General features: G+C 43.0%; 1 protein-coding gene and 1 pseudogene across 1 annotated transcript; one reads left to right on the top strand and one right to left on the bottom strand.

Moving 5' to 3' along the window:
- The first annotated feature begins 5,451 nt into the window (after positions 1-5,451).
- On the top strand, positions 5,452-7,350 carry LOC146187741 (uncharacterized). The gene has a single exon (XM_084603047.1). It carries the CDS (start codon positions 5,512-5,514, stop codon positions 6,442-6,444), a length of 933 nt encoding a protein of 310 aa, XP_084459173.1. The 5' UTR covers positions 5,452-5,511; the 3' UTR covers positions 6,445-7,350.
- Positions 7,351-15,115: 7,765 nt separating this feature from the next.
- LOC146187740 (uncharacterized) lies at positions 15,116-16,283 on the bottom strand (annotated as a pseudogene).
- Positions 16,284-19,657: the final 3,374 nt, after the last annotated feature.

The following is a 19,657-nucleotide window of genomic DNA, read 5'->3' as shown; positions in this document are numbered from 1 at the left end:
CACCGCATCGCACCTCATCATGCAGACGCCCTTTTTTCATCTGCTGCAGGTTATCCTACTATCTAGTCCCGTGACTTCGTGCTTCAATGCTGAAAGCCCAGGCTTTTTTTGTGGCCTACGACGACAACGACGCCGCTTGGCTGCCAGTGGACAGCTACGTTGACGACGGCCCCATTGATCTGCCTCCCCTGCTCCCAGCGGTGGACCGGTCCATCGTCTGGCAACCAGGCACGGGAATCGATCACCTTAATAAGCCACTGTTCCATTGGAATCATTTGGGCCACGTCACCGCATCGCACCTCATCATGCAGACGCCCTTTTTTCATCTGCTGCAGGTTATCCTACTATCTAGTCCCGTCACTTCGTGCTTCAATGCTGAAAGCGCAGGCTTTTTTGTGGCCTACGACGACAACGACGCCGCTTGGCTGCCAGTGGACAGCTACGTTGACGACGGCCCCATTGATCTGCCTCCCCTGCTCCCAGCGGTGGACCGGTCCATCGTCTGGCAACCAGGCACGGGAATCGATCACCTTAATAAGCCACTGTTCCATTGGAATCATTTGGGCCACGCCACCGCATCGCACCTCATCATGCAGACGCCCTTTTTTCATCTGCTGCAGGTTATCCTACTATCTAGTCCCGTCACTTCGTGCTTCAATGCTGAAAGCCCAGGCTTTTTTGTGGCCTACGACGACAACGACGCCGCTTGGCTGCCAGTGGACAGCTACGTTGACGACGGCCCCATTGATCTGCCTCCCCTGCTCCCAGCGGTGGACCGGTCCATCGTCTGGCAACCAGGCACGGGAATCGATCACCTTAATAAGCCACTGTTCCATTGGAATCATTTGGGCCACGCCACCGCATCGCACCTCATCATGCAGACGCCCTTTTTTCATCTGCTGCAGGTTATCCTACTATCTAGTCCCGTCACTTCGTGCTTCAATGCTGAAAGCGCAGGCTTTTTTGTGGCCTACGACGACAACGACGCCGCTTGGCTGCCAGTGGACAGCTACGTTGACGACGGCCCCATTGATCTGCCTCCCCTGCTCCCAGCGGTGGACCGGTCCATCGTCTGGCAACCAGGCACGGGAATCGATCACCTTAATAAACCACTGTTCCACTGGAATCATTTGGGCCACGTCACCGCATCGCACATCGTCATGCAGACGCCCTTTTTCATCTTCTGCAGGTTAGTTACCTACCCTGTGCCGCGTACTGTGGCTCTAATAACCTATTCTTGCTGACGGTGTCGTGCCCCAAAGACGCCATTGACTGTTGTAAAAGGATGCTATGCATTGCTTGTTTCCACTGCATCAACGCCCACCTCACTTGTCTTCTCCTCGTCTTATCTGGTGACGTTGAACTAAATCCAGGCCCTAACAAAAACAATGCACCACCGTCATTAGAATCAATTGTGTTGTGTTTTATGGCACATAGGCAACTAGGGACATCATGCGCCAAAAGCAAACTTTAAATTTTGGACTTCGTTAAGGGCTTTAAGAAGTATTATAGGTTCTATAACTTATTTAGATACTTTGCTTCTTTTAGGAACGAAATTATGCAGGAAATGTCAACTCGTGACCTTTCTCCTAAAAGTTAGCTTGGGTGGAATGGTATATGTTCATTGTAAAGTTGCGGAAGAGCTTCTGTCGTAGATCTTCAAGTCTTGTACAACTGATTAGGATATGGTTGATTGTGAGCACGTCTCCACATTCTTCACAAGTAGGCTGATCGTGTTTCGTTAGTAAAAAGTTATGTGTAAGGTGTGTGTGACCGATACGAAGACGACATAGAACCACTTCAATGAAACGCTCTTGGTGGCTACATGTTTTTCATTCCTCTACCACGGGCTTCAGTACGTGTAACGCATTGTTGATTTCTTTGTCCCATGAATCCTGCTATTTCTCTTTCAATTTTCTTTGTATTTTATGACATCTCTGTGAGGTACATTTACTTGTTCTATTTTTGCATTCTGGGCGGCTGCAGCACACGCATCCGCTCTTTAAGTTTCATTTATACCTACGTGACTTGGCACCCAGCAGAATTTAATTTCCTGTCCTCGTGTTTCAACTGTTTTTATGCAATGTATTATATTTCCTAATAAGGGTTGGTGTTACATTTCTAGTGTGTAGTGCTGTGATCACACTAAGTGAGTCTGTGTAGATTATACATTTTACGATGTTGCACTTTACTATCTTTTCCACAGCTAATGCGATAGCATAACATTCGGCAGTAAAAACTGTTGCACACAGAGGTAGCCTGACTGTTTTTTCAAGTTTTTCTTCCACGAAACCACTACCAACGTAAAAAGTTGTTTTGGAACCATCTGTATAAAATGCAGAGTGGTTTTTGTACTTTTCCTTCAAGGCTAGGAACGCTTGCATTATGTGATCAGGTGGTGTCTGCTTTTTACGAAACTGTGTTAGTGAGAGGTCGCATACAGAAGGGAAGCTTTACCAAGGGGCAATTTGATCGGGACTATGGACAACGCTTGGAAGTTGAGTTCCTGGCATATCTGTTCTTGGCATATCATGTATGTTTAGTTCCTGGCATATCTGTTCCTAACGGAGAATTAGGAGTCTTATTGCTAGCGGCTTATTGTTAAAAAGTGTTCTAGATAGGCACTGTGTGACTAGAGTGGCAAATGTGTTTTGGAATGGACCTTATTTTTAGCACGTAAGCACACGTAAGCATTGTTCTTCTGTCTGCATACAAATGCCTCATATCACTTATCTATATCTACAAGATCCGTAAACGAAAATTTGTGCCTTTTCAAACACAAAATCCTATCGCTCATTGACGTCTACGTCCCACTTATCTGCATCCGCGGGGATGCCACAAAACCACGGTATTCCAATAAATTAAGAGAACTATCACGTAAAAAGAAACGCCTTTTTTGTGATGCAAAGAATTCCGGATCATCTGTTAAATGGGACAAGTACTTTGAGTGCCTTCGCCAAAACACTACGTTATTGCGGTCATCCAAAAGAAAACTTTATAGCAATGGTCTTCTAGGTATACTGCGAGTTAACCCCAACAAATTTGGAATTTGCTGATGCCCAATAAAACAGGTCCTACAATATATCCTTAAAGAAACACGATGGCACACATGTCCCGCTTTCTGAGCGTTCTGACGCATTTAATTCAAACTTCACCCCTATTTTTCCTCTCGAGCCAGCCGAAAACAGCTTTACTTTACCGCTCAGGAATTTCACTTCAATGCCGCCTGTTACCATTTCATCGGAGGAAATATGAAGACTCATTGACAGCCTCAAGCCGTGTACATCTCCTGGACCTGACTACATTCCTGCTAAGATTCTCAAGGGAACTAAGCATCTCACAAGCCAGATCCTGTAACTCATATTTTTATTTTATTTTATTTACCAAATACTGCAGGCCCTAACTGGGCCCTAGCAGGAGGGGCGAAAAGAATACAATGCAATGCAATAAAATATGAATTCATCAAAAGTAACATACTAAACACAAGTGACAAGCAAATTACGATAAGACACATTCAACACTAACAAGAAAATATACACCAATATGAAACACGACTGTGGTTAAAACGCCAGCAATTTATCAATAGATTCAATGGACATTGTTACATCAGAAGGCAGCTTGTTCCATTCTTCAACAGTACGAGGGAAAAAAGAATACTTAAATATTGATTTTGGCTTGATACGGAGTTACAGATTGTGCATGATGATGTCTTGTTGGACGTGTTGTAAGGGGCATAAGGTAAGGTTCAGGGCTCATAGCAAGTTTGTTGTTTTTTAGCAAAAATAGATACTTTAGTCTCTGAATTTTTCTTCGTATTTGAAATTGTGGGATGGAGTTCTCATTCATTACACTGGAGGGAGAGTCAGATGTGCGGTACTTTGAAAACATGAAGCGTACGGCTTTCCGCTGGATAGCCTCCAATGCCACAATATTCTTCTTGGTGTATGGATCCCAGACTGTACAAGCATACTCTAGTTTGGGTCTAATGAGGCTGTAGTATGCTAACTGCTTTACCTTGGAAGGGACATTTTTAAGTTTGTGGCGAAGAAGGCCAAGTTTTCTGTAGGAGGATGAGCATGTATTGGCAATATGACTGTTCCAACTTAGATTGTTAGTTATGGTAACACCAAGGTATTTATATTCTGTAACTTCTACAAGAGGATGCGATGGGAGGGTGTATGGAAATGAATGTACTAGTTTTTTGTTGGTTATTTTCATAAAAACAGATTTTGCGGCATTAAGCTGCATATCCCAACTACTGCACCATGTGTGAATTTTCTGGAGGTTAGAGTTGAGGAGAATTTGATCTTTAGGGCTATTTATTTCGTTGACCAAAATGCAATCATCAGCAAAGAGCCTGATTTGGACTGGTTCAGATATGACAGTAACGATATCATTTATATAAATGAGAAATAGCAACGGCCCTAGTACACTTCCTTGTGGAACGCCTGAAGTAACTGGTAATGAATTTGAGTGATAACCATCAATGTTAACAAACTGTACACGGTTGGTGAGATATGACGAAACCCACGTGACTACAAATTTAGGAAGACCAATTAGTTTAAGTTTATAGATTAGTTTTGCATATGGTACAACATCAAAATCTTTTTGAAAATCTAAAAAAATGGCATCGACCTGCCCTGAGCGGTCAAGGACTGTTGCAAAGCTGTGGATAACAGATATTAGTTGGGTCACAGTGGATAAACCTTTCCTAAAACCATGTTGAGCAGAAGAGAGTACACTATTGTCATCAAGAAATTTGGTTATATAATTAGCTAAAATATGCTCTGCCAATTTACAACATGTGGAAGTGAGTGAAATGGGACGATAGTTAGCAACAAATGCCATGTCACCCTTTTTAGGAACAGGCACAACGCAAGCTGCTCTCCAGTCGGGAGGTAGCCTTCCTGTGGCAAATGAGGTGGGCTCGGTAGCTGTGCGACAGCGCAGTCTACTAATCCTCTGCTTTTCACAATGCAGGTATTTACCCTCGCACTACACCTGCTTCTCGCCGCTGTGCCGTCTGCAGCCTGCACGTCCGTCTCTCCCGTGACCCTGATGCGCCATGAAGATGAAATTTTTTGTCAACCTGCGCGATCACCATTGTTGCACCTGCCTTCACCGCCGCCAGAGTACGTCATCGAGGATCTTCATTGGCCAGTCCCATCACCAGGAACATCAACACACCTGATCTTTATAAAGAGCATGCTGTCATCACCGCCGCTCTGTGGGCTCGGTAGCTGTGCGACAGCGCAGTCTACTAATCCTCTGCTTTTCACAATGCAGGTATTTACCCTCGCACTACACCTGCTTCTCGCCGCTGTGCCGTCTGCAGCCTGCACGTCCGTCTCTCCCGTGACCCTGATGCGCCATGAAGATGAAATTTTTTGTCAACCTGCGCGATCACCATTGTTGCACCTGCCTTCACCGCCACCAGAGTACGTCATCGAGGATCTTCATTGGCCAGTCCCATCACCAGGAACATCAACACACCTGATCTTTATAAAGAGCATGCTGTCATCACCGCCGCTCTGTGGGCTCGGTAGCTGTGCGACAGCGCAGTCTACTAATCCTCTGCTTTTCACAATGCAGGTTAGTAATAAGTTTTCTCTATTTGCTAAAAAAAACAGTAACTACTTCTTAATGCAGCTGCCGAGCCTTCAGTGCTGCTGTGATATTGTTGCCGAATGTTTGCGTGTTATCCGTCTTCTCTTGCTATTGTCAGGGGATGTTGAAACTAACCCCGGCCCCGACCATACCGACAGCGTACTTTCCGAGCTCCAGAAACTAACTGCCGGCCAAGCTACAGTAATCTGCGATCTACAGGACATTAAAATACAACTGAAGACTACTGAAACAACCTTAAGTGACTTAAACAAACGCATGGACGCTCTGGAATCACGCTACGCTTCACTTTCCACTCTCCATTCCGAAATAGACGCCCTGAAAACTCTGAACTCTGAACTTACCTGCAAGATTGACAAGCTGGAAGCACGTATGGACGATGCTGAAAATCGCTCTCGTCGCAACAACCTCATATTTTACAACATACCCGACACTAACCCCGCTGAAACATATGCAGACTCGGAAGAAACAGTCATTCGCCATTGCTCCACCCAACTAGATTTTGCCATCGAACCTAATCTAATCGAGCGTGCTCACCGCCTTGGACGCCACTCCACTGATCGTAAAAGGCCGATTATCGTGAAATTCACCTCATCCAAAACCAAAGAAAACATCCTTTCCTTAGGCACCAAACTAAAAGGCACTGACTACAGTATTGGCGAAGATTTTTCCCTTCCTGTACGTAACGCTCGCAAACATCTTGTAGCCTTTGCCAGATCGGTAACCGACAAGTTCTCCTTGCGCTTCAAAACTTTACACATTGGTCCCAAACGATACACGTTCGATGAATCCTCACAAACCGTAAAAGAGGTAAAATAGCAACCACCTCATCACCAATCGACAGGCTGTTCTAAACATGCACAACAAGCACTTTCATTGTCAGCGATCTTTACTAACATCCGAAGTTTGATTTCAAAGCGCGACATTATTTCCAATATCGTCACATCATCCTCCAGCAACCTACTAATCTTGACAGAAACGTGGCTGAGTAGTGACGTTTCTGATAGTGAAGTCCTTGCCGACTTGCCCAAATTCCGTGTTTTCCGTAAAGATCGTCCAGATAGAAGGGGAGGGGGGATACTTATTGCAACTGCACAGGAGCTATCATGCACGGCCATTCACCTTTCATCGGATATTGAAATATTATGGGTCTTGTGTCATGCCTCACCAAAGTCAGTTGTGATAGGCGTTTGCTACAGGCCTCCTAGCAGCCCAGACTTTCCTCAAAAACTTAATCACGCATTAAATGAAATTAAAACCAAGCACCCTAACACATGCACTATCCTATTCGGAGATTTTAATTTTCCCAGTATCGACTGGCATAATCTAACCGCTACAGGTAACAGGGATGCTAATGATTTTCTTGACGTTTGCCTTAATTTTAATCTCGTTCAACTAATATCCGAACCAACCCGTGTAACGGATGTCTGCGCTAACATTCTCGACCTAATATTAACGGATAGCCCTGAATGCGTTCATTCTATCACCTATCTACCAGGTATCAGCGATCACCAAGTCATACATGCCGGCTTCACGATTAAACCATCTTCACGCGCAACATGTAAGCGAACAATCCGACTTTACGATAAAGGGAACTATATTGCTATAAATAATGAACTTCGTGCATTTTTACCAGATTTCCAATTTAACTTTCATCAAAGATCCGTCCACGAAAACTGGTTCATGTTTAAGAAGAAAATCGAAGATTTGGTCGACAGGTTTATTCCCAACATAAATATACGAACTAACCCTCAAACCCCTTGGTTCACAAACACACTCAAACGTCTTGAAAATAAAAAGAAGCGTCTTTTCCGTTCGGCCAAGTCACGCCCTAGTCAAAACGCTTGGAACAAATATTACGCAGCTGAAAAAACGTATTTATTAAACATTCGAGAAGCTAAACGCACGTTTTTCCATACCGATCTGCCCAAAATGTTGACTACTAACCCTCGAAGGTTCTGGCAGGTCATTAACCCCCAGCACACGCGCACTATTTCCCTCACCGACGCATCAGGTGCTACCATCTGTGAAACCGAATGCGCCAATATGTTCAACACAGCCTTTTCATCCATATTTACTAATGAAACAGATCCGATATTTCCTTCAAACCCGGTTATTATCCAGGATACCATGCCCTCTCTTACATTTTCTTCAACAGGAATTTTGTCACTAATAGAAAACATTAAACTGTCATCCTCGGCTGGAATTGACAATATCAGTGCCAAAATACTGATTAACACCAAAGGTATATGTTCATCCCTGTTGTGCTTGTTATTCACTCAGTCACTCCTCAAAGGTCAACTGCCCAAAGAATGGAAACATGGGAAGGTTGTTCCAGTCTACAAATCAGGTAACAAGAACTCACCGCTAAATTACCGTCCCATCTCGCTAACTAGTATCCCTTGCAAAATCATGGAACATGTCATCTATACCCACATCATGGCATTTCTTGATTCCAACGACTTTTTCCATCCTGCTCAGCACGGTTTTCGCCGAGGTTACTCCTGCGAGACCCAACTTTCTACATTCATTCATGACCTGCATGTTAACCTTGATTCTAACCTACAAACTGATGTCATATTTTTAGATTTCGCTAAAGCTTTTGATAAAGTACCTCATAAACGCCTACTGATAAAACTTTCCCGATTAAATTTACACCCCGATATATTGAAGTGGATTGAAGAGTTCTTAACTAATCGTTCTCAGTTTGTCTCCGTTAACAATGTGAACTCTAACTCACTCTTAGTAACGTCAGGCGTCCCCCAGGGGTCTGTGCTTGGCCCGCTACTCTTTCTAATATACATTAATGATCTGCCCTCAAACGTAACATCTAGCATACGTATGTTTGCTGACGACTGTGTACTGTATCGTGCTATTCTCACCACCGCTGACCAATCTTCTCTTCAAAACGATCTTAATGCTGTTCAAGACTGGTGTAACGAGTGGCTAATGGAACTTAACCCACGTAAGTGTAATCTTTTGTCTATTAACCGTCGCCGTAACCCTCTTGTTTTTCCTTACGTAATCTCTGAAGTTCCCGTACAGCTAGTTCCATCATATAAGTATTTAGGCATAACAATTTGTAGCGATCTTTCTTGGAGTATGCATGTTACTAACATAATATCGTCAGCTAACAGGACGCTAGGTTTCTTAAAGCGCCATCTTCATCATGCTCCCGAACACGTAAAGTTATTAGCCTACAAATCATTCGTCAGGTCCAAACTAGAATTTGCATCGCCCATTTGGAATCCTCATCAAGCTTACCTCATTAGTGCCCTCGAATCTGTTCAAAATTGCGCCGCTCGTTTTATTCATTCATCATATTCTTATGAAATCAGCGTTTCCTCCTTAAAAACAGCATCCGGATTATCCCCCTTATCGCTCCGTCGTCGCATTGCCAGCCTATCTTTATTTCACAAACTTTTCCACAGTCCTATGCGCATCGCACCTTATATTCTTCCCCCCACACGCATATCTCATCGCAACAGCCATCAGCTACAAGTTGCCCGTCCACGTTCACGTACCGTCACGTTTTCAAATTCCTTTTTTCCTCGAACAGCTGCAGACTGGAACGGCCTTCCGGACAACATTGCTCTCATCACTTGCACACCACAGTTCATCGATAGTGTCAAAACTTTCCTGTTATTGTGATTATGTATTTTTGCTCTTGCCACCCCTTATGTAACACCTCTTTTTAGGGGCCTTTAAGGTAATAAAATGAAATGAAATGAAATGAAAGAAATTTAGAAATAATTTCTGCATAACGACGCAGAAAGATGTTGGGGATTTTATCCGGACCAGGAGAAGATTTAGTCTTGAGATTCAACAACAGTGAAGTTAATCCTTGCAAGGATACAATGTCTGGATCAGGGAAACAAAATGCATCACTGCGCAATCTGCATGGATTTGGAATTGAAAATACACTATGGAAGTGCCTGTTAAAGTGTTCAGCGATGTTAGTTTTGTCAACAAGAATTGCATCCTCATCTATAATACGGTTAATAGGCTTTTTCTTTTCTGCTAGATAATTCCAAAACTATGAGGGGAGTCATGAATAAATCCTGGTAGTGTGTGCTCAAAATAGTACCGTTTTGCTTTCTGAATTTCTTCAGTGAGGTTCAATTTGAGAGTTTGAATTATAGGTAAGCAGGCTCCTCTCCGTTTCAACCGTTTAATTTTCCTCGTAAGATGCACTATGTTTCGATTGATCCAAGGATTTGTTTTACGTATTTTCTTCATTTTCGTCGGAACAAAATTGTCTATGCAGTGGAAACATATTTTTTTTAAACTTTTCCCATAATACAACAACGTCAGATTCATCAAAAAAGTCAAGACAATATTCAAAATAATCTAGTACACTTTCATCATTTGCATGGGAAAAATCCTTGAAAGGAATTGTTATAGCGATAGGATTTTTGTTCATATCACGCACAGGAAATGAAATGTGGACCATACTGTGATCAGACAAGCCGCATTCAACTGATACTGATAAATTCTGGGTGGAAAGACTCAAGAATACAAGATCAAGCACAGACGCGGAATCTCCTTGCACACGTGTTGGTTTCCTGATAACTTGTTGCAGGTCATGACAAAGCATTATGTCACCTAACTTATCAGCATGTGCACCAAAGCCTGAAACAAGAGATGGGCAATCCCAGTCGATTCCTGGCAGGTTGAAGTCTCCCGCCAATATAATCCTGTCATCCTTAAATCTAGACATATGATCAGCAAGTTCGTTTAAGAATGTTACTGGTGAATCTGGAGGTCGATAAACTGCAAAAACTAGGAAAGACTGACCGCAACAGGATGCTTTTAAAGAAATACTTTCATGGCCAGCGATTTGCTTTAGATTAATAGCCCAACAGCCGTTTTTTACAAGAACCGCTACCCCACCCCCACGGGAATGCCTGTCACAACGAAATACTAGATAGCCGGCTGGAAAAACGTCTGTGTCATCAATCTCATCTCGTAGCCAAGTTTCCGTAATTACAGCTATGTGCGGATCATCACTGCGTGCATTAAGGTTTATTAGTCTGAATATGTGATCACTCGGAGCCGCAAGTCAAGGGTGTTTGCGAGCCGCTATGATGATCTGACCTGCCAAATTCTCGCCTGGAAGCCTGGCCTGGCAGCTTCACTCGTGCACTCTTGGCGTCATCCCATGCGTACAGCGTTCCATTCATAAGAAGCTTATCGTTCAGTAGAATCACTTTTTTGCCGTCTTTCTTTTCTTGTTTGGCACTTTCCTACAAGAGCTTGCGTTTTCTGAGTGTGTTACGAGAATAATCACATTGCAGCGATATGTCTTCGCCTTTAAGTTTAGTCGCATTCTTCAAGACTTTCTGTTTTTCGTTATAATCCTGGAAAAAGACAATGACAGGTCTTGTTTTCCCCGGCCTACCAATCCTGTGGATCCTTCCTACAGAAGAACATGAGACTCCAAGTTTCTCGGAAAAAATATCCTGAAGTACTTTTTGCTTAAGATCGTCGTCGTTTTCATCGGATTCTTCTTTTACTCCGAACACTAGCAGATTTGATCGTCTACTTCGATCTTCTAAGTCGTCAATCTTGTTCTGAAGAGAACGCACAGTGTTTTCAAGGGTGTCTATACGTGTTATTTGTTTTTCAAATTCCAAAAATTTAGAGCACAGATCATTGACTCTTTTTTGAACATTAGCCTGCTGTTCCCTAAGGGCTGCTATCTCAGATGTTATTTTATCCTGACCTTCCACCAATTTCTCCAAAAGTTCACGAGTGCCTTGTTTATCGGGGCCAGGATTCAACTCGACATCGCCACAGAGCAATAATTCGCACACACAGTATGCATCACACGCAATTTCTAAGCACTTTTGTGGGCACCGCTCGCTCTTAATGGTAGAATAATAGCCACGAACCAGCACAAGGCAGAAGAAGGGCCTGTTAGGCAACATGCCCATTGTCGATGCGCCGTGCCCACTGAAGAGGAATTCTTGCGGAACGTCTTTTAAAGCAAGATTTGTTGATGTCACGTGGAAGTTCGACGGTAGCGCTCCAGTCGTGAAGTTGATGTGCAGGGGACGATGCGTCATCAGCGGCAACCGTTGACAGAGGCACGTGTCGACAGCTGTTTTCTCGAAGAAGCCTGGCGATCCGGCAAAACTGAGCAGTAGAACCTGCACAAGGCAGAAGAAGGGCCTGTTAGGCAACATGCCCATTGTCGATGCGCCGTGCCCACTCTCTCAACACCAGTCAAATTCCGGATGACTGAAAATCAAGCAAAGTTGTGCCAGTTTTTAAGACCGTACTGACCCCTCGAATTATCATTTCACTGACATGCATCTCATGTAAACGTTTCGAGCATATTCTGTACTCCCATATTGCAAATCACCTCAATCATAACTCTTTCTCCAAGCAGCATGGTTTCAAGGCAGGCTTCTCGTGCGGAACACAACTTTTCGATTTTACAACCGATCTTCACCTAAATCTAGATTCTTTATTTTATTTATTTATTTACCAATACTGCCGCTCTCAACCGAGAGCCTAGCAGACGGACAAAAACATATATGTTATGTTACAAGCATACAATATAAAAGAAATGAAAGAATTCTAAACAATTCCAATAAATGCGGACAACAAAGTATACAATGTTTGGTAAAAACAACCGAACAATACTCGCAACAGTATGGCAGCATTTCACAAAAAACAAACAAGCAAACAAAATAAAAAGCTAACAATAGTCGGTGTACCCCATAATAATCCTACGAATTCTTAGTAACGTGTAAAGGAAACCGGGAATAAAAGTAAGAAGCATTAATGGTCACTTGTGATTAACTCTAGTTGGGTTACGAACTGCGACAATGAATTTGTCTTTTTTAGAGATGAGCTTAGCTGATTCCATTCTCTTATCGCGCGAGGAAAGAAAGAGTACCTGAATACGTCGTTAGAAAAAGAGTATTCCGTTAGCGCATGCTCGTGGTGGTGCCGTGTTATTCTAGACAGTGAATGCGATATGTACGTAGTTGTATCAATTTTGTACTGGCCGTGTAGTAGTTGATAAAGAAATTTTAGTCGGGCTTGTTTTGCTCTAGTCAATAATGTGTTTAAATCTGAACGAGCAAAGAGAAGGGAGGGTAAGTCTGTACGCCTGTATTTGCTGTGAATAAACCTTGCTGCTTTTCTTTGCACGCGTTCGCGTTTAGCTATGTTAGTTGCTGTATAAGGAAACCAAATTGTGTTAGCGTATTCTAAAATTGGTCTGACAAATGTTTTATAGGCTAGAAGCTTAATATTCATTGGTGTGGTCTTTAGGCGTCTTATTAAATAAAATATTTTTTTGTAGTGCTGTAGTCGTAATATTATTTATGTGTGCCTCCCAATTAATATTTGATGTCAGTGTTATTCCCAAGTATTTATATTCATCAACCTTTAAAAGTGGTGTACCATTAACGCTGTAGGTGAAGAGAGAGGATTGCTTTTTTCTTCTAATTGTCATGGGTACTGATTTTTTAACATTAATAGACGTTTGCCAGAGGGAGCACCACTCGGATACCCTGTTGAGGGATTCGGAAAGGATGAGATGGTCATTGTGGCTTTTAATTTCTTTGTATATAACGCAATCATCCGCGAAGAGTTTAATTTTGCACCCTATATTATTCGTTTGTCATTGATATAGATCAAAACTAGAAGTGGGCCGAGAACTGAGCCTTGTGGAACCCCAGATGTGACAGAGACGGTATCAGATGGCGTATGATCGACTATAACGAACTGTGAACGATTTGCTAAAAAATTTGTTATCCAAGCAGAAACTTCTCCCTTTCCAATAATGTTCTCTAATTTTGCAGTTAACTTGTTATGACTCACGCAGTCAAAAGCTTTAGATAAATCTAGTAGAATCATGTCGACTTGTGAACAGTTGTTAATGCAAAGGGTAAGGTCATGAACTACTTCTGTTAGTTGTGTGATGGTTGATAACCCAGCCCGAAAACCATGTTGGTGAGGAGTTGGATGTTTTCACGTTCTAGAAATGTGGTTATATGTTTGAAAATGATATGCTCTAGTATTTTACATGAAGTGCTTGTCTGCTGTCTTGTGAATCGGTATTATTTTAGCCATTTTCCAGTCATGCGGTACGTTACCAGTTGACAGCGGCTTACGAAAGATCTGTCCCAGATATTTGCTACACCATTCAGCATATCTTTTAAGGAATTCGTTCGAAATTCCATCAGGGCGGTTGGATTTTTTGGGGTTAATGTTGAGAAGAAGATTGAGGAATCCGGCATCTGTTATTATTAATGGATCAAGTACCGAGGTATGAGGTAGTGGGAGAGGAGGAAGTGTATCGTTGTCTTTCGTAAAGACTGACTGAAAAAATTTATTGTAGCTATTAGCCATTGTAGCTCTAATTTCTTTTGTTAAGTTTGTTGTAGGCTGGGTATTGCGTAGATGTTTCCAGAATCTTTGTGGGCTATTTTTAAGGAAGTTGGGAAATTTTACACTGTAGTAATGTTGTTTTGAGAGTTTTAGTTTTTCCTTGAATTCTTGTAATACAGGTTTCAACTTGGAAGTCGTAGAGGGTGTCGGGTTGTTTTTGTTGGCCTTGCGAAGCCGTTTTACACGTCGCTTAGCATGGATAACTTCGCGCGTGATCCAGGGATTTTTCCGGTGTTGTTTATTCTGTTTCATTGGAATGTAATTATTTACACAATTTAGCACAATGTTCTTAAAATGAAGCCACAACGAATTCACATCACTGTGTACATGAGTGGCTTTTTCTTGGAAGGATGGAAATTCATGAGCTAGATAGTTTAGTATGCTTACGTCATCTGCTTTAATAAAATTAATGAAACTTTGAACTGTAGGAGGGCTAGTAATGGAGTCACTGAGTGGGAATGTGCACAGAGGTATACTGTGGTCAGATATACCTTCGAGAATGTCCAATTCTGTTTGGTTGATTTGAAAATGGTTGCTGAGAAGTATGAGGTTGAGGATGTTTTTCGTTGCACCTTGAGTGCGAGTGGGATGAGAAACCACTTGATGTAGGTTAAAATTTAGCATCAAGTCTATTAGCGCATCTGAAGCTCCTGGTGCGTGATGCATTGTGTCCCAGTCAATGTCGGCAAGGTCAAAGTCACCCGCAAGAATAACCCTGGATTGATGGACATGACGCTGCATGTACTCTCGAATGGCTGAAAGGCATGTGCTGTCAGAAGATGGACTGCGATAAACGCAACCGGTAACAATCGTCATCCCGTCGCATAATATTTTACAGAAAACGGCTTCAGCGTTAGCCACAAAGGAAACGCATTTTTTTTATCAGTAACGCTACTCCGCCACCCCGTGAAGGCCGGTCTTTCCGAATGATTGCGTAATTTGGTGGGGCAATTTCGTGATCGAATACAGCAGGTGATAACAATGTTTCTGTGATGGCCACTATATCTGGGTTATAGTCAACTAGTAGGTTTTCCAATTCCTCGGTTTTATTTAGAACAGTGCGGGCGTTTGTTTATCAAGGTTAGTCTTTTGATTGTTCGGCTCGGCGGGTTGTTCGACCGATTGTTGTGCTTTCTGTGTCGTTTTTTTGCATCGGCAATTTGTCGTTCTTCTCTTCGTTCCAAATATACGCGCGTTTGTTAATGTATAATTTGTCGTAGGAAAGTGATACCTTTTCTTTTCTGTCGCGGTTTGGTTTCGCACTGTCCCAAAGTTTCTTCCGTATATCTCGCACTCTTTCGGAGAAATCTTCCCCAACTGAGTAGTCGGTTCCTTTAAGTTTGTATCCTCTTCCTAATACTGCTACTTTTTGTCTGTAGTCCAATAATTTCATTATTACTGGCCTAACCTTACCTGTCGCTGGCTTCCCTAGCCTATGTATTCTTTCTATTGCCACTTTTTCGAGGTCTAATGTGTCAACAATAATATCATTAATAACAGTTTCTTCGAGCGACTCGCTTGTTTCTTCGTCATTTTCAGGAAGACCATAAATGATTAGGTTAGACTGCGATTTTCTAAATCGTCAATTTTCTTTTCAAGTGCTTCTATGACTTGATTCATGTCAGTCATTTGTTGCTGGCAAGCCTCAACTTTACTTTCAAGGGCAGCAAGTTTGTCTAGTTTGCTTTCTATGTCGGTCAAACGTTTTTCTTATCTTTTACGTCAGCTGCAATGTCCTTCAGTTGTTTAGCAATTTGGTTTAGGCTGGGGCCAGGGTTAGTTTCAACATCTCCCCTCAGCAGCAATAATTTTTTCAAGGCAAGGGCGACATCAACAACCTCTAACAAAAGAGATGGGCACGGCAGCACTACCAGAAAAGGGTCACTTGAGCGGATGCAATATCTGAAATCTTTACTTACCTGCACAATGAATGCAAACGGGTTGTCAGGGTGCCGCATGTTAGCAGTGCCACCGTGCCCTGTGGCCGAGTACGCCCACGGTAGGCTGTATATAGCTGCGGAGAGCGGTGGCGTTGATGGTAGACCACGTGCCAAGAGTTCCGAGCTTATTGTCGTCCGGTGGTGATGGTGCGGTTTCCACGATGTAAGCTGTGGCAGATCTTGGCTTGTGCTGGCGTAGAATACCTGCGCAGTCCTGGTCACCCGGGCTTGTGTCTCCATGCCGGTATGAAGCAGCAGGCCAAAGGACAGCTGCACAATGAATGCAAACGGGTTGTCAGCGTGCCGCATGCTAGCAGTGCCACCGTGCCCAACTTTACTTCAAACAGACGTCATCTACCTAGATTTTTCCAAAGCATTTGATCGCGTCCTTCATCAGCGTCTCATATGTAAACTTGAATGTCTATCACTTGATCCTCTAATCTTAACCTGGATCCGCTGATTTTTAACCAACCGCTCACAGTTCACCGTCATTGGCGGTCATGCATCCGAAACTACTGATGTTATTTCCGGAGTGCCCCAGGGTTCCGTTCTCGCTCAACTTCTTTTCCTCGTTTTTATCAATGACCTGCCACATGGGATTTCGTCATCCGTCCGCCTTTTTGCGGATGATTGCGTCATTTATCGCCGCATTTCCAATAATGTCGACCGCAATAAAATCCAAAAATGGTGCTCCGACTAACTCATGCAGCTTAATATTTCAAAATGTAAATTCATGCACATTTCACGTAAACGCTCCATTATTACAAATACAAATACAAATAATTTTATTTAGCATCAACACTGATTATACAGTACTCGTGATGCTGCAGGGTGCTAGCAAAAAGCCTGCGATGGCTTGACAAAGGCTAGCACCCCGCTTACAGTGCAATACAGCAGCGGACAAAACACAACAAAACAAGAAAAAGCCCTTATAAACATAACGACGGCTTTATATATTACAAAGTACATTTAGAGGATAGGACTAATATTGGGTGGTACAGAACTGCATGTGTTAACAATATTTTGATTTCATGACATATACTGTTGTATAGATTAGCTGGACTTGTTAAGAGAGGAATTAAGAGCTTGTGGTAGCATGTACATCAACATTTGGCGGCCATAGTTGGTACGGGTATGGGGAATCTTCCAAACCTCACTGCTTCGTGTGCCATACGTTTTTTCAACTGGAGTCAGCGTTGCAAGTGTTTCAAGGAAAGCGTCACTATTTATGCGATAAGTATGATAACGTTTTAGCAGAACTGCGTTGAACAAGTTCGGTAATGGTTCTAATCTAAGGTCATGAAATATAGGTTCTGTGTGTGCGTCATAAGGTTCATTAGAAATGATTCTTACAGCTTTTTTCTGTAGTCGATAGATTTTGGACAGGTTTGTGTAGGTCATTGTTCCCCATACCAAATAACCATACGATAGCGTGGACATGAAAAGGGAATTGTATAAGAGCAATTTAATGTGCCTTGGCAAAAAATAACGAAAGCGTGCAAGAATACCTACTGTTCGCGAAAGTTTGGAGTGAATAAGGTCAGCATGCGCGCTCCACTGCATATTCTTTTGAAAAAGAACACCTAACGTTTTTATAACTGGTACCAACTCTTTGCTTTTGAAAAAAGCAAAAGAAATGCAAGAAAGCAAACTGGTTATCTGAAGAGGCTTTGCAAATAGCTGAGGAAAGGAGGATGGCAAAAGTTATGGGGGAAAGAGAAAGATACAAGGTTCTCAATGCGGATTTTCAGAAAATAGCAAGGAGAGATAAGAATGCCTTCCTGAACATACAGTGCCAAGCAGTTGAGGACAACAGCCAATTAAGGAACACAAGAGCTCTGTATAAGACAATCAAAGATATCAAAGGAAGCTTCTGTGCTAAGCTAGGCGTGATAAAGGACCAACGAGGCAAGGACCTCACTGAAGCCTCAGAGATAAAGAAGAGGTGGCAGGAATACACAGAAGAACTGTACAAGAAGGACCCGAATGTGCAAACCCAACATAAGACGGTTGGGATCACTGATCTCGAGCCGGGAATCCTGAAGAGTGAAGTTGAATGGGCCTTAGCCAGCCTTGCTAAGAACAAAGCTAGCGGAATTGATGGCATTCCAGCTGAGTTGCTTCAAAACCTCAACCATGACGCTGTTAACATTCTGCATACATTATGTCAGAAGATTTGGACAACCCTGCAGTGGCCACAGGATTGGAGGAGGTCAGTTTACATCCCCATTCCAAAGAAAGGCAGTGCCAAAGATTGTTCCAACTACCGCACGATCACGCTTATTTCACATGCTAGCAAGGTAATGTTGAAAATCCTCCAAGGTAGGCTGCAGCAGTATGTGGATCGGGAGCTTCCGGACGTGCAAGCTGGGTTTCGCAAGGGCAGAGGAACTAGAGACCAAATTGCCAACCTTCGCTGGATCATGGAAAAAGCAAGAGAGTTCCAGAAACCCATCTACCTCTGCTTTATTGATTATGCGAAAGCGTTTGACTGCGTAGATCATAGCAGATTGTGGCAAGCTCTCCAAGAGGTGGGAGTTCCAATTCACCTCATCTGTCTCCTCAGGAACCTGTATGAAGGGCAAGAGGCCACAGTCAGAACTGGGCATGATCTTACTGATTGGTTTCCGATTGAGAAAGGAGTGAGGCAAGGCTGCATACTGTCGCCCTGTCTATTTAACCTATATGCAGAGTGCATCATGAGGAAGGCCGGTCTGGACGAGTCTTCAGCTGGAGTGAAGATTGCTGGAAAACGTATCAACAACCTTAGATATGCGGATGATACCACTTTAATGGCAGAAAGTGAAGTGGAACTCAAGAGACTTCTGATGCGCGTACAAGAAGAGAGTGAGAAGTTTGGGCTTAAACTGAACATTAAAAAGACAAAGATCATGGCATCTTGCCCTATCAAGTCCTGAAGCATCAAGGGACAAGAAGTGGAAGCTGTGACAGATTTTCTCTTCTTGGGCTCGAAGATTACCTCGGAAGGAAACTGCAGCCATGAAATTAGGAGACGCCTGCTTCTGGGAAAGAGAGCAATGGTTAGCCTTGACCGCCTAGTAAAGAGCAGAGACATTAGTCTGCCAACCAAGATCCGTATAACTCGTGCTATGGTCTTTCCAGTTGTGATGTATGGATGCGAGAGTTGGACTGTGAAAAAGGCTGACCGCCGAAAAATTGACGCGTTTGAATTGTGGTGCTGGCGAAGACTCTTGAGAGTTCCTTGGACTGCCAGAAGATCAAATCAGTCGATATTGTCGACCATAAACCCTGACTGCTCATTGGAGGGTCAAATTTTAAAGTTAAAGCTCAGCTACTTTGGTCATCTGATGAGAAGAGAGGAGTCACTGGAGAAAGATTTGATGTTGGGAAAGGTTGAGGGTTGCCGGAGAAGGGGTAGGCAGCGAACGCGATGGTTAGATGGCATCCTCGAGGCACTGCAGATGAAGTTATGTGATGTTAGGAAAATAGTGAGAGACCGGAAAGCGTGGCGTGACATGGTCCATAGGGTCACGAAGAGTCGGACACGACTGAACGCCTGAACTGACTGACTGACTGACCAACTCTATGACCGAAAGACCTAGTCGAAGGACAATATTGGAATTAACTGGCTTATTTTTAGGGCGAAAAAGAACTGATTTTGTCTTCGAGACGTCTATAGTTAAAGAATTAGTTTGACTCCA

This window comes from Amblyomma maculatum, chromosome 5 (genome assembly GCF_055883805.1).
Source record: "Amblyomma maculatum isolate TAMU_Amacu chromosome 5, ASM5588380v1, whole genome shotgun sequence".
In the NCBI taxonomy this organism is placed as follows: domain Eukaryota; kingdom Metazoa; phylum Arthropoda; class Arachnida; order Ixodida; family Ixodidae; genus Amblyomma; species Amblyomma maculatum.
This window is presented reverse-complemented; position numbering and strand designations above follow the sequence as displayed.